The following is a 14,517-nucleotide window of genomic DNA, read 5'->3' as shown; positions in this document are numbered from 1 at the left end:
ATGAACTGCTATGTATATTATGATTTTTCAACACTATTAAGGTAAATACATTGTTTATTCTCTATTAGAATCTTTCATTTGGTAACTATGCCTATCAGTACTTAGTGCCTTCCGTAGTTTGAATCTTTTATTTAGCTGGCAGTAGTGGCGCTCGCTGTATTGCAGTAGTTCGAGTAACGAAGATTTTTGTGAGGTAAGTGATTTGTGAAAGGTATAGGTTAATGTTAGTCAGGGCCATTCTTTTGTAGGGATTTTTGAAAGTCAGATTGTGTTGCGCTAAAAATATTGTGTGTCAGTTTAAGCACAGTCATGTATAATTTTTCTAAGGGGACGTTTCATATGGCGACCCTGCCAGGATACCTCACTGGAATCTTCTGATTTTTTTCTTGTAGTTTCTGCAATTAGTGCAGCATTTGTTTATTGCTAGCGCGTAATTGTAGAGAGAATTTCCTTTGTAGTTGTAGTTTTTCATTCTTGTACAGTAAAACAGTTGTGGCATGCATGTAGATTTGCACCAAGTATTTCGCAGCTGCGCTTGCGATTAACTAGATATTATTTTCAGTGCTATGTTAATGTGTTTTCTTATTTTTGCTCTTCAAATTGTGCTTTTCTGTGTTGTCATGTGAAATATTGTGACAATAATGGCGTGTGAAAAACGTAATACTAGGCTCCAAAGTAAACAGAAATGACAGTGAAGACGAAAGCAGTGTGTTAGCGCCACCGTGTAATGAATTAACTAATGTTCAAACTAGTAATTTGGTAATTCTGCGTAGGGAAATGGAGCGGGCTGCAAATAATGGTGTAGGCAGTGGAACAATTAGTGAACAGGGAAGCATTATCGATCGATCGGTCGGAAATAGCTCGCCTCAGGAATCCGAAATAACAGGACACAATCTCGCAAATACTGTAGATTCAGGTTTTGGGTCTTCACCATTTTCTCAAATAAGTCAAGACACATTGTCTGCTTTTCAAAATGTGAATGTTGCCGGTGCAAATTCACTGTCGAATAGCACTGAAGAACATGTTTCAGACACCAGTGCATTGTTATTACAATTAATGCAACAAATGGGACAAAAGCTTCAAAAGTTAGACACAATGGAACAAAATCTTCAAAAGTTAGACACAATGGAACAACACCAGAGACAAACACAGCAACAGTTAGACACAATGGAACAAAATCAGAGACAAACACAGCAAAAGCTTCAAAAGTTAGACACAATGGAACAAAATCTTCGGAAGTTAGACACCACACTTGAAAAAATGGTTCAAATGGCTCTGAGCACTATGGGACTCAACTGCTGAGGTCATAAGTCCCCTAGAACTTAGAACTACTTAAACCTAACTAACCTAAGGACAACACACACACATCCATGCCCGAGGCAGGATTCGAACCTGCGACCGTAGCGGTCGCGCGGTTCCAGACTGTAGCGCCAGAACCGCTCGGCCACCAGCGGCCGGCACCACGCTTGAACAGACACGTGAAGATTTAACTACTGAGTTACATAACATTGAATCGAAATGTCAAAAAGTCTGTAATGACGTAAAAACACAAATTTGTGAGCATTTTCAACTTATTTTTTAGCGGCATGAAAATGCATTACAGAATCACGAAGCAGCCATAAAAGAACTGCAAACTATTGTTCATGAAAATCATGAGACCTTGCAAGCTAAAATTGACTCAGTTGCATCTACCGATTTGGTTACGCAACTTGCAAAAACTCAGGAAAACTTAAAGGACACAGTAGATGCTCTGAAAATTGGTTCAGAAACACACAAGGAGGAAATTAGTTCATTATCAGAGAAAGTAGTTGAACTTTCGGATCAGCTAAATAATTTATCTACGAAGGTAGATGATAATCTGAATGACACAAAACCGGTAGTCTTTAATGACACAGAAGAGTGCAAACAAATTAGGAAATTCAAACAAAATCAGAATCAAATTAATACGCAACACCAAAGAGAAATCCGGGAAGTACAAGATCAGCTGACACAGGTAATACAAGAATTACGTATTTCAGAGGACACTCGCGCCCCAATACGGAAAGAGGGACATAGAAATACGGAACAGCCACAAAATAATAACACAGCGCATTTCGGAAATTATGAAAGAAATTGGGAAGGTGCACCGAATTTTGAAATGGAACCGCCGAAACGACGTAACAATGACCGATATGCGACTCGCCAACATGATGACTTTGACTATAAGCTGTTCATTATTACACGTAAATTTAAAACATTTAAGAATTCTGGCAACGACATTCATCCACAAGCGTGGTTCCATCAATTCTCTCATTGTTTTCCTCCCAACTGGTCATTAGAGCACAGATTAGAATTTATGTGTGGCTATTTAGAGAATGAATCAGCTGTAAGAATGCGATCAGTCATTCACGATTGTCACAGTGAAGGAGAATTTTACCATGCCTTCCTCTCAGCATATTGGTCTCAAGCTACACAAGACCTAGTAAAACATAGCATCATAATGATGAAACATTTCGAACAATCCGAATTTTCCAGTCTTGTGAAATATTTTGAAGATATGTTGCACAAGAATCAGTACCTGTCAAACCCATACAGCCCCTCAGAACTCATCCGCATTTGCTTAATCAAATTACCTGAACATTTACGACATATTATTTTGGCAGGACGTTGCAAAGACGACATTGAACCTTTTCAGGAACTCTTACAAGAATTAGAAATTGACACTGACAATCACGGAACGCAAAAACAGGAACACAACAATTACAGGTCACATCCGTCGCAATTTCTCGATGAAAGAAATAATAACTGGACACGACAAGGCTATTCTCACATCACAAATCGTGACCAAAACAGACACCACCCGTATGACAACCGTTGGCAGAGTAGTAATAATTACAGGGAAAGATCACCTCTCTGCGGTAATGACTATCACCGAGACAATCAGAGAAACAGACAATATGAGAACCAAAATAATTATTATCCAGGGAGACAGAATAACTTCAGATGCAACGGTCCAGCGCGCAGTTACGATTCAGGGAGAAATTCTCCACCACGTGACCGACAAGAAAGAAACTATGGAATCTACCGACATGACGACAGACGATATGATCGTAACGACAGACCTGAATTGCGGGATTCAAACACAGCAGGGCCCTCTCGACAAGGTGAATTTGTAGAAATTAGGTCTCCAAATCCCAATAACGACGCGCGCCAACAAAGACACAATAGGCAATGACTCATACCGCTGGCAGCCACAAAACGTACTTATGAAACTGACGACGCAGTTGCCGTAGCTAGTAATTACGTAAAAATGGAAGACATTAGGGACATCTTACTCCAGGAACACGACGTAAAACATAACAACATTGCATATCCTGTGATTCACATTACTGTAAATGACGTAAAATTTACGGCAGTACTTGACTCTGGCAGTCCCATTTCAGTAATTAGTGGAACAGCTTTTAGCAAATGCAACAAATCGCACGATTGTCCCACACTTCCGTTACGTAAGATTAAATTACAAGGTGCAATCTTTGGAAAAAGTGTAGATGTACGCTAACAAACCAACTTAGAATTCTTTTGTCAAAGCCACAGCTTCTCTATGAACTTTCTTATTGTTCCATTATTGTCGACGGAAATTATACTGGGAGTAGACTTTTTGAATGAATACAAATCAATCTTAAACTTTCACGATTCTGACATAAATTTAGAGAAAGAAGGTAAGTCAATAGCTTTGAAATTTGAAGATTGGCTCTCAAACCATGACGAGGAAATTAATCGGCTTTACCTTCTGTTAGACAACAGTTCGGAATTTTCTACGGAACTAGACACTAACAATCACTCTGCAAGTACTGACAGGGATGATAATGACGGCATATTTGAAACTAATGAGTTAATTCAGAATAAAATTCAAACTATTGAGAATTGTAATGACACTGATAGGCAGGACTTTTTTGAGATTTTACAAGCACATTCCACAGTTTTTACTCACAAAACAGGAACAATCAAGGGATTTCAATACCACTTTCGTGTTCGTGAGCATACTAAATTTTGTGTTAGACCATATGTAATTCCAGTACATTATAGGGACCGTGTTAGAACAGAAATACAATCTATGCTTGACGAGGGTATTATTGAGCCTGCAGTAAGCTCATAAAACAATCCATTACATGTTGTTGAGAAGAAAAATGGATCGATCAGGCTTGTCTTAGATTCGAGACAAATCAATACTATCATCATTCCTGAAACAGACAGGCCGCAAACGTTGGAAGAACTTCTTCAAAAATGTTAATGGTGTAAAAGTGTTGTCTTCTATTGATCTCAGATCCAGCTTTTATCAGATCGAACTTCATCCAGAATGTAGAAAATACACAGCTTTCCTTTGTTGCGGCGTTTGTTATCAGTTTCGGAAACTTCCTTTTGGTTTGAACATTTCTTCGGCAGCATTCATTCCCGGGCTAAATTCCATATTACCTGAGTTCTTAAAACGTCACATCACCTTATATGTGGACGATATTCTAATAGCAGAAGCTTCATGGGAACAACACAATCGCATCCTCAACGGTTTGTTACGTATTTTTGCAGAATCTGGAATTACAGTTAACTTGGAAAAGTCTGAATTCGGTAGGACAAAGGTGAAGTTTTTGGGGCATATTATTTCTTCTGAAGGCATTCAGCCGGATCCTGAAAAGTTAGAAGCAATCAGAGCCATTCCAGTTCCATCCACACAAAAAACAAGTCCACAGTTTTCTGGGTCTCGTAAATTTTTACCGTCGTTTTCTGAATATGCAAATTCTAGTTACACCAAAACTTTGTTCTCTCACTGGAAAAAATACTATTTGAAACTGGGACGAACAAGCAGTTGGAATTCAATTCTTTGAAAGAATCGCTACTTAATGCGTCAATACTAGCTCATCCAGATCTGTCACAAGATTTCTGCCTTAGCACGGATTCTTCTAAAGTCGGTCTTGGTGCCCATTTATTTCAAGAAGCCACTGAAAATGACACTGTTCAGAAAACCATTGCTTTTGCTAGCCGAGTGCTAACAAAATCTGAAAAAAATTATTCCGTTACTGTAGAAGCTTTAGCTATTGTTTGGGCATTTAACAAATTCCCTTTCTTTCTTTCTGGTAAGCACGTAAAAGTATACAGTGATCATTGTGCATTACAATTTCTTATGTCTTCAAAATTAAATCATGACAGGTTAAAACGTTGGGCATTGTTTCTGCAAGAATTCCACTTCACAATAGTCTACATTCCCGGCAAGGAGAACATTGTTGCGGACGCACTGTCACGTGCACCGGCTGGGCTTGAGAAAAGTAACACAGAAGGCAACCTCGAGAAAAATTTCAGTATTCTTTACATTCAGAAAGTCGCCTTTGAAAACTTCATCACCACATCTTTAAAGGTTGCTCATGAACAAGATAAAGATCCGATTTGGAAAGACATCAAAAGTAAATGGCATGAAAAAGACACACACTCAGATTCGGCATTATTACCTGGTTAGAAACAACATACTCTTCAAACGCTGCACTGTTGATGACAAACTATGGGTACTTTGCATTCCAGACGATTTTGTTAATAAGCTCATTTGGTACATTCATTTCAGCTACTCACATTTTGGTCCACGAAAATGTTATCATATTCTTCGAACGACTTGTTTTTTTAACAATATGGAAAAGAGAATTCGAAGAGTCTTGTCTATTTGTAAACTTTGTCAAAAGGCGAAACCATCTACTATCTCACATCGTGCTCTGTTGTTTCCTACTATTCCTTCTAAATTAAAAGAATTTGCTGCTGTTGATCTCTTGGGACCCCTTGTCAGAACATCGAATGGATTTTCGTACGTTCTAGTCGCTGTTGAACTTACTTCAAAATTTGTTTCTTTCACTCCGTTACGTAAAGCCACTGGACGGTCTGTATCTAACACCTTTGTTAAAAATTTCTTACGTGAATTTGGTCACGTTGCTAAGGTAATTTCAGACAACGGTCCGCAATTCAGATCTGCTGTTTGGCCACGCATGCTTCGGAATCATAAAATCAAACCTGTTTTTATTTCATTGTACTCACCACATTGTAACCCGACTGAACCGATTATGAAAGAAATCAATAAGCTTTGCAGACTTTATTGTCACAGAAAGCATCAGCATTGGGACAGACATTTACACTTATTTCAAAACGTGCTGAATGAAATGCCTCATGACTCCACTGCTTTACCACCTACTCTTGTACTGAAGAATGAAGAACCACCGAACAGAATCAGAGAGCTTGTACCTTTCCCGAAAACACGTAAACTTCGACACAAAGACATAATTGACTTGGCTCTTAAAAATATAAAATCTGCAGCAGACAAAAGGAGAAAACTACACGGTAAAGGAAATGCAAAGAAATTATATATTGGTCAGAAAGTTCTCATTAAAGCTCATTCATTGTCACATAAGAAGAAACACTTGAGTCACAAATTCTTTCTAGTTTACAATGGACCTTACAGAATCTGACGTATACCACATGATAATTGCGTTGAAGTTGAAACTCTGCGTACTACGAAGAGTAAAGGTTTACACCACATTTCACATGTAAAACCGTTTATTGAGAGATAATCTGCTTTTTAACTTTGTCTTTGCCATAAAACTTTTCACTTCACATTTCTAGTATGCATTGTCAGACTTAGAAACTGCAACCATGCAACAATGTTTGAAGTTAAATATCCAATCAAGAACCAAGAGAACTTATTTAAACAGAAATTACGAATGCATTGTTATAGTGAACAGATGTCACAGTGTTATTGTGTGTGTACATTATTGCTTGTTAGTTGCACGATTACGTAATGACTATAAGCTTACATACTTAGAACTTATACTGGTACTGCTAATGAGATTTTGATGCAACATTTTGGTTTACTTGAAAATACATTCTGGATTTAAAGTACTTTCAGTGAGATACCAGATGACACAGTGGTTAGTTTATGTGACAGCTACACGATTTTATCACAACGCTACTAATGAGTACAATATACAATGTTGCTTTTGCAGTGTTTCTGTTTTATATCTACACAGTTTTTCTGTATTATTCTGGAAAGTAATACATGTTTTAGTAGTAACTTTTGTGGTATAGCTACAATGAGACTGCCTTTTCCGTACCACAACAATACGTTACAGCACAGTACTTTAATCATCACGGCAGTAAGCGTAATAACTAAGATATCCATACGCAAAGCATTTCACTTTCGTTTATGATGAGGTAAGTACATTGACTTCAGCAGAACTTTGCTTACAGAGGACGATAACTACGACACTTCCACAGAATTGTCTTACAGCAAGACGCACATTTAGCGCTACAGGACACGCATTTGAGAGATTAATTTTGTACTTAAGCCATTTATTTTTCAAGATTTTTGAATTACAAAGAAAGTTTTCCATGATACATTTCATTCCATTGCTGTAATCTGTAGCACCTGAGGGTATAATTACATTAATCCTCAGGAGGGTACACGCTTACTTTGTGCACCATGTGTGTGGCAAGCACAAGGAGCCCTAGCTAATATGGTATTTGCTTATACAACTTTACACATCGGTACCATATTCCTCTAACACACAAATTACACAGCTATCTGATCATTTAACTGAGAGATAAACATTTTTTTTTACTACATCAGTGACACATGTTTACGCAATTACACAGTTGGGTAACTTCACACTTATGAAATTGTATTTTGTCTGTACTTTGTGAACTGTTCATATTTTTTCGGAACCATTGTGATACTATGAGAGCTTTGAATGATGTATTTGGTAATGGAGCATGATTTTAAAGTACACTTGAGGTAGATGACACTATTGAAATGAGCAGAGAATTTTTTTTATGTTTTGACATTATTGCAGAAAGCTACGACGTTTTTGAGATTTGACTGAGGTGTTATGATGTTATTTTTACGACGACTATGTGTATTATGCTGTTGAGGTATGTTTACGATCAATAAGCTAATGTTATATGAGGAATTTGATTATGCTACATATTTCTTATGATGAAATATTGAAGAAGTCTCGACGAATATGTATATGTATAATAAGGTAAGGAACAGTGAGTAGTGGTTAGGGACTCAGATTTGTGGAAAAGGATGTTGGAAACCAAGAATCGTACTTTAAGAATTATGAAATGTGTGTACATGCGTGAATGTATTACAATGCTGTCGAAAATTATTTGGACACTGTTATATTTATAGGATTTTATTTTCTACACATTTGTAAAGCAAATTCTCAACCTGCGAAAATATTTTTATATGAGACTGTCACTGTAGCGGAAACTGCTGTCGTAAATATTTCAGTAAGAAAGGTAAGTGACCTTGACGTAATGCGTTTTGGGCGCCCAGCTGAGAGGTAGCCATCTGACAAAAGAAAGCCATTAGGTGCAAAAAAAAGAGGCCATTATCCTCGCTATTGACATTTCTTTGTCGAAAGCATCGCAAATACGACACGCTCAAACTTGAAAACATATGATTACACTGTGGAGCTCTTAATTTATGATATTTACTACAATGTCTAATGAAATGATGAGAAAAATTTTATATCTATTGTCTTTGTAGTTGAGAGATTGCTCATTTTGTTTAATATCTAGTTTCTAGCTGCAGTGCAGCATTGGTTAAAATAAAATTTTATAGATGTACTAATATAGATATTTTATGCCTACAGATCCAGTAAATAATAAAATTTATGACCTACTTAAAAAAAACCGAAGGAGCACAAAAAGACATTTCCCTTAACTGCATTGTTGTCTTAAGTGTAATATTTTTTCTGCTTGAGCTTTGTCATGTTTAGGTATAACTTATTTCATTTGCTGCTGCTGAATTTGACTTTGTATTACTCTGTTAAGCCAGTTTTACTACTGATTTATTTTTATTGTTTGCTGCACATTGCCTTATATTAGTTGTAATATTGCAGTTGCTCTGCTAATTTATTTTACTGCTGCTTGCTTTGCCAATTTGAATTTTTGTCATTGCTGTTTGTGCTAAAAATATTGTGTGTCAGTTTAAGCACAGTCATGTATAATTTTTCTAAGGGGACATTTCAACCTTTGTTGATGACGTGATTGCACAATTTCGTTACGATTCTCGACACCCAATAATAAGGAGTAGGAGTGGACCCAGAATTGAACCATATGGGACTCCCTTCATGATTGCTCTCTTGTCACTGAAATTTTCTCTCCCTCCACCAATGTTTGAATTATTCAGCACAGCTTTTTCATTTCTGTTTGTTGAGTATGATTCACCAGTTGTGTTTCCAATGATTGGTGTGATTAAGAAAAGAGGCAGAAAGTTAGCTCTAACATGGAAATAAAGCGTTTCTGAACCCGTGTCCATACAATACTTTTTATTCCTCTATGTGTGAAAAATGTTCCCTCATAGCTTGGCCGTACCTCTTTGTTATCACCTGCGTTAGGGGGTGGCTGCGTGAACCTTCCGAAGTATCCAAAGTATTACCCAACACTTTGGACTAAGATGTCAGCTGTGCGTCGATGTTGATGCCGGTGCTCCACGTAAGGTGTACTTGCTCATCGTTCGAGTTGCGGAACGCACCGGTAACTGGTTATCGACAAATCAGAACAGTGACGACCGCAACACATGTGATGACCTGCGTTGCACCTAGTGTGTCAAGAACAGTTTTTGGAAGTTGGGCTACGAGTAATGGTGTGGTTCGTCGGTCTGTCACCTCACTGTACAGAAAGCGTCCGATGAAGTAGTGGAAGATGCAGAGTGTCGGGTGAATGATGCGCAGCCTGTGCTTAGTAATGAGAACAGATTATACCTAGGAGAGCGGAAACTATTGGAGTGCATTTGACCGTGGCACACAGGACCAACTTCAGCCATAGCCTACAATGATCTCGAGTGTTTGTTGGAACACACAACAGTGTTTGAGATTATCTAGCCCAAAGTCTTGAACCTGAACAACGTGACAGAGATGTGCTCTTTCAGTATGGTAACGCCTATATACAAACATCTCGGATGGCTCAACGCACCATATAAGATGTTGGTCACCTGACTTGCCATCACGATCATCGACTTGTCATCCATTGAGCATGTATGGTATATGATAGCATGTAATCCAATCTTCTCTGTCTTACCTGCAACAGACCTTGAGCACTCGCAACATGTGAAGCGGGAGGAGAACATTATCTCCTACGTTTCTGTGAAGCTCTTTATGTACGACAGAAGGAATACAGTGTAGCTGCAGAGATAGGCAGTTGTGCCATACATTTTGTCTCTAATCGTATGATCCTACGACTATTATAGAAATAGACTATTTGCCGTACATTCTGTCTCTAGTTGTATGAACCTGTGACTTATCAGATGTGCGCAACTCGGCTATGAATAAAGTGTCATGTCAGACCATTGATTTTGCTATTTATTTTTAATTTACTACTGTCGTACATCATTCGTGTAAAGTTTTTATCAACAACAGACTTCTTATCTAGTGTTTCTTCGGAAAGAAGGAAGAGTTGTTTGACTAGTGACATTCCACTTTCCCATTTGTAGAACAAATACGAGAGTTGCAACTTTAATAGTGGCAACTATTTATTTACAGCTCGTACAAAACAGATACGTGTTTCAAAGTTTTACTGACCTTCAAAGTGGTCACCAGCATTGTGAATAACCCATTGCCAGCGATGTGGAAGTCATAGGATACTCTTAGAGGTGCCAGTTGTGTTGACAGTTCGAGTGACGCGGTCTATTGCTCCACGAATTTGTAGCTGTTCTGGAGCGAATGCCGTGAAGTGTTCATTCAGTTTAGAAATCGAGTTCAACTTACGATGGCTTAAGTCAGGGGAGTGCAGTAGGTGGTATAGCACTTAGCAGCCTCATCAGTCAAACAAATCAAATTCAAATGTTCAAATGTGTGTGAAATCTTACGGGACTTAACTGCTAAGGTCATCAGTCCCTAAGCTTACACACTACTTAACCTAAATTATCCTAAGGACAAACACACACACCCATGCCCGAGGGAGGACTCGAACCTCCGCCTGGACCAGCCGCACACTCCATGACTGCAGCGCCTCAGACCGCTCGGCTAATCCCGCGCGGCAAACAAATCGGTAACAGCTTGCACTGTACGTGCTTGAGAATTGTCCTGAAAATGATGGTCAGGTCCTGCAGAAGGTACTTCACCTCTGTCTCTATGTTGTTCATTTTTTTTTGGAACACAACCTACGACCAGCTTAGAGACAAAAGTGATAACACTTTCTGCAGGACCTGACCATCATTTTGCAGGACAATGCTCAAGCACGTACAGTGCAAGCTGTTACTGATTTGTTTTGACTGATGTGTCTGCTGGGTGCTATACCAGCTACTGCACTCCCCTGACTTAAGCCCTCGTGAGTTCAACTCGATTTCTAAACTGAATGAAACACTTCACGGCATCCGCTTCAGAACAGCTACAAATTCGTCGGGCAATAGACCGCGCCGCTCGAACTGTCAACAGAACTGGCACTGCTAACAGTATCCTACGACTTCCACATCGCTGGAAACGGGTTATACACAATGCTGGTGACCACTTTGAAGGTCAATAAAACTTTGAAACACGTATCTATTTTGTACGAGCTGTAAATAAATAGTTGCCACTATTAAAGTTCCAACCCTCGTAATTTATCGGTCGCATTGTTACGTTACCCTTCAGTAGTTGATAAACACGTCTTCATAAGACTGTCATAGATTCAGAAAACTGACAATTTGTATCGAGATTCATAAGGTGCATATAGAAACTGTAATCTAAAACAATAGCACGTATGGCATGCATGTTCTCGCTTTAAAAGCCAGCACGCATCATTTGTTGAACAAAACGCTACAAACGAAATAGGAGGCTGCAAACTTGTAGTTTGTGTAGCCATTGATAGATTTTCCTTTTTCCCCTTTTTATATTTCTGTTCCGTAAACTCTTAACGAGAGAAAGATTATAAATATATCACAGTCGCATGTTTCCTACTTACTAACTCGATACATTTCTCTTATCACTAACAACCTCATTGTAGACAGGTTGTTAACTATAATCATTTTTCTTTCCACAACATTTGTCCACCAGAAGAATGCGAGTGCATTCGTTGGCTTTGTCTCATCTTTCTACACGTGACACGTAAGCAGTACTTCGGCCGTAAGCTGCTTCCGTGAACTGCTTTTTCTCAATAATATAGCTCACTGCAAAACTTTTCCAATAGCGCGAGGCTTTAAGTAGACATTCGTCTCCTATATGTACCATAACTTCCTTCTTCCACCTTTTCGCTTCTGTTAGCTCTCTTTTTTCCATTTTCAGCTGCTTGTGACCTGTAACAAGGATTGTAATACTGTCCTTACTGCGATTTTTCTTATACAATGAGTACTGTGATCAGAATTTACGCACTTATCTTCCACACTTTCCGTCCCAGCACCATCAATGTCGCCTGAACATGCAGTTAATATCAGGGCAAAGAGTCCTCCCAGAACCGCGAAGGCTCCGAAAACTGTTAAAGGCACTGCTTTCCCAAAAACGGCCTGAAAAAAAGTTAATATCAAAACACTAGAACTATACACAAGCAAACATCGTTCAGAATGGTATGTCAATGTTTAGCTGTAGCCTTATTCTGTGATGTGAAGGATTTTTTTTTAATTTTAATTTATACTGATTAAAACTGAATGTCGTTCTCATAATACTTATGTATATGAAAACGGCAGCATGGTGCAGATTCGTGACAAGATGTCATAAAACACATCCCTCAACCTGCACAAGGGTAATTTTACATTCTGTCTCATATAAACATTAATAGGGGTGACTATTATATCACACTTTCAGCGAACCTTATTATTTATCCATTAGAAACAGAGACGGCGGATGAGAGCGGGTGAAGAGATTACGCAGGTGTGAAGGTGTTCGGTCTGGGCCAGTAGCGTGGTCACTGAGTTATTTGTTTGTTGCTTATTTAGGCCGACCAGATTAGCACCTTAAGGATCTATCTTATATCTGACCAGGCACAACATATACCAATGATATCACTAAAACGTTCACTATAAAATAATAATAATAATAGACACTAACAATAATAATAGTAAAGGGTCTTATGAATGATATAGATTATTTTAGAAGATTTGAAGCCATGTTTAGGATTATCAGATGCAGAAGGTATAAAGAAAAGAGGAGAAGATTGGCAGCGATAATGGCAGTTAGGAAAGAACAGAATTAAAATAATTCTGCAAACGTGAGAGGGAAAGTTATGGGCGAGGTTGAGGGGGGGGGGGGGGGGGAGGGGAGGGGGAATTGAAGAGAGTGAGCTGCAAATATACGCGATATATGACTGTTGTCATAGAAAATGTGCCATTAGCTATCTTTTGAAGCTCACAATTTCTTAGATACTTTTGGAAGATTGTTCCAAAGTCGGGTTCCTGATTCAGAAAATGATTTAGAGAACATGGCAGCGTTACGTGATGTTTAGAAGCAGCCAACCGACAATTTACTACCCACTGAACTGGAGTGTACTAAGTCGTTTTACCAAACTGTTACGCTACTTTTAGTCCGAACACGCTTAGTTACTAAATCATTCATCACTGGAATAAAATAAAGTAAAAAAAGGAAAATTAATTTATGCTGCCTATCAAAAGGGCTCCAGCATCCAGTTCCTAATACGAGGGCCGTTCAGAAAGTAACCTCCGGTTGATTTAAAAAAATACACCAAGTTAAATAAAAATATTTTAATATATACATCTTACAACTACATCTTTGCACTATTTTTCTACATAGTCTCCATAGCGATTGAGGCACTTATCGTATCTCTTCACAAGCTTTGAAATTCCTTCTGCATAAAAATCACCCGCTTGTGCCTGGAGCCAGCCTGTGACCGCATCTTTGAGCTCTTCGTCGTCATCAAACCGCTGTGATCCGAGCCATTTCTTCAAATGCATGAAGAGGTGATAATCACTTGGCGCCAGGTCTGGGCTGTAAGGTGGATGGTTGATAACGTCCCACTTGAAGGACTCAAGAAGGGCCGTTGTTCTGCGAGCAGAGTGAGGACGGGCGTTATCGTGCAAAAAAACGATACCGGAAGTCAGCATACCACGGCGTTTGTTCTGTATAGCCCGTCGTAACTTTTTTATTGTTTCACAGTACACGTCTTGATTAATGGTCGTACCACGTTCCATGAATTCAACCAACAACACCCCTTTGGCATCCCAAAACACCGTTGCCATCAGTTTTCTGGCAGAAAAATCTTGCGAGGCTTTTCTTGGTTTGGTAGGCGAATTTGAATGTGCCCACATCTTTGATTGTTCTTTTGTCTCAGGGTTCACGTACTTAATCCAGGTTTCGTCACCGGTCACGATTCTGTTTAACAATGGTTCTCCTTCGTCCTCATAACGTGACAGAAAGTCTAATGCAGAGGCCATTCTTTGAGTTTTGTGGTGGTCGGTAAGAATTTTGGACACCCATCGTGCACAGAACTTACGGTAACCCAATCTTGCTGTCACTATCTCGTACAAGAGAGTCTTAGAAATCTGTGGAAAACCAGTAGACAACTCCGACATTGAGAAAC

General features: G+C 38.8%; 1 protein-coding gene across 1 annotated transcript in view; it reads right to left on the bottom strand.

Moving 5' to 3' along the window:
- Positions 1 to 11,455: 11,455 nt before the first annotated feature.
- The window catches only part of LOC126235775 (organic cation transporter protein-like), a 162,096-nt gene continuing 159,034 nt past the window's right edge, over positions 11,456 to 14,517 (bottom strand). The window contains exons 10-11 of the mRNA XM_049944577.1: positions 12,360 to 12,490; positions 11,456 to 12,283 (exon numbers count right to left, since the gene is read on the bottom strand). Coding sequence (XP_049800534.1) covers positions 12,187 to 12,283; positions 12,360 to 12,490 — 228 coding nt within the window. The 3' untranslated portion in view covers positions 11,456 to 12,186. The remainder of the gene's footprint in view (positions 12,284 to 12,359; positions 12,491 to 14,517) is intronic.

Source organism: Schistocerca nitens, chromosome 2, assembly GCF_023898315.1.
Source record: "Schistocerca nitens isolate TAMUIC-IGC-003100 chromosome 2, iqSchNite1.1, whole genome shotgun sequence".
Lineage (NCBI taxonomy): Eukaryota > Metazoa > Arthropoda > Insecta > Orthoptera > Acrididae > Schistocerca > Schistocerca nitens.
This window is presented reverse-complemented; position numbering and strand designations above follow the sequence as displayed.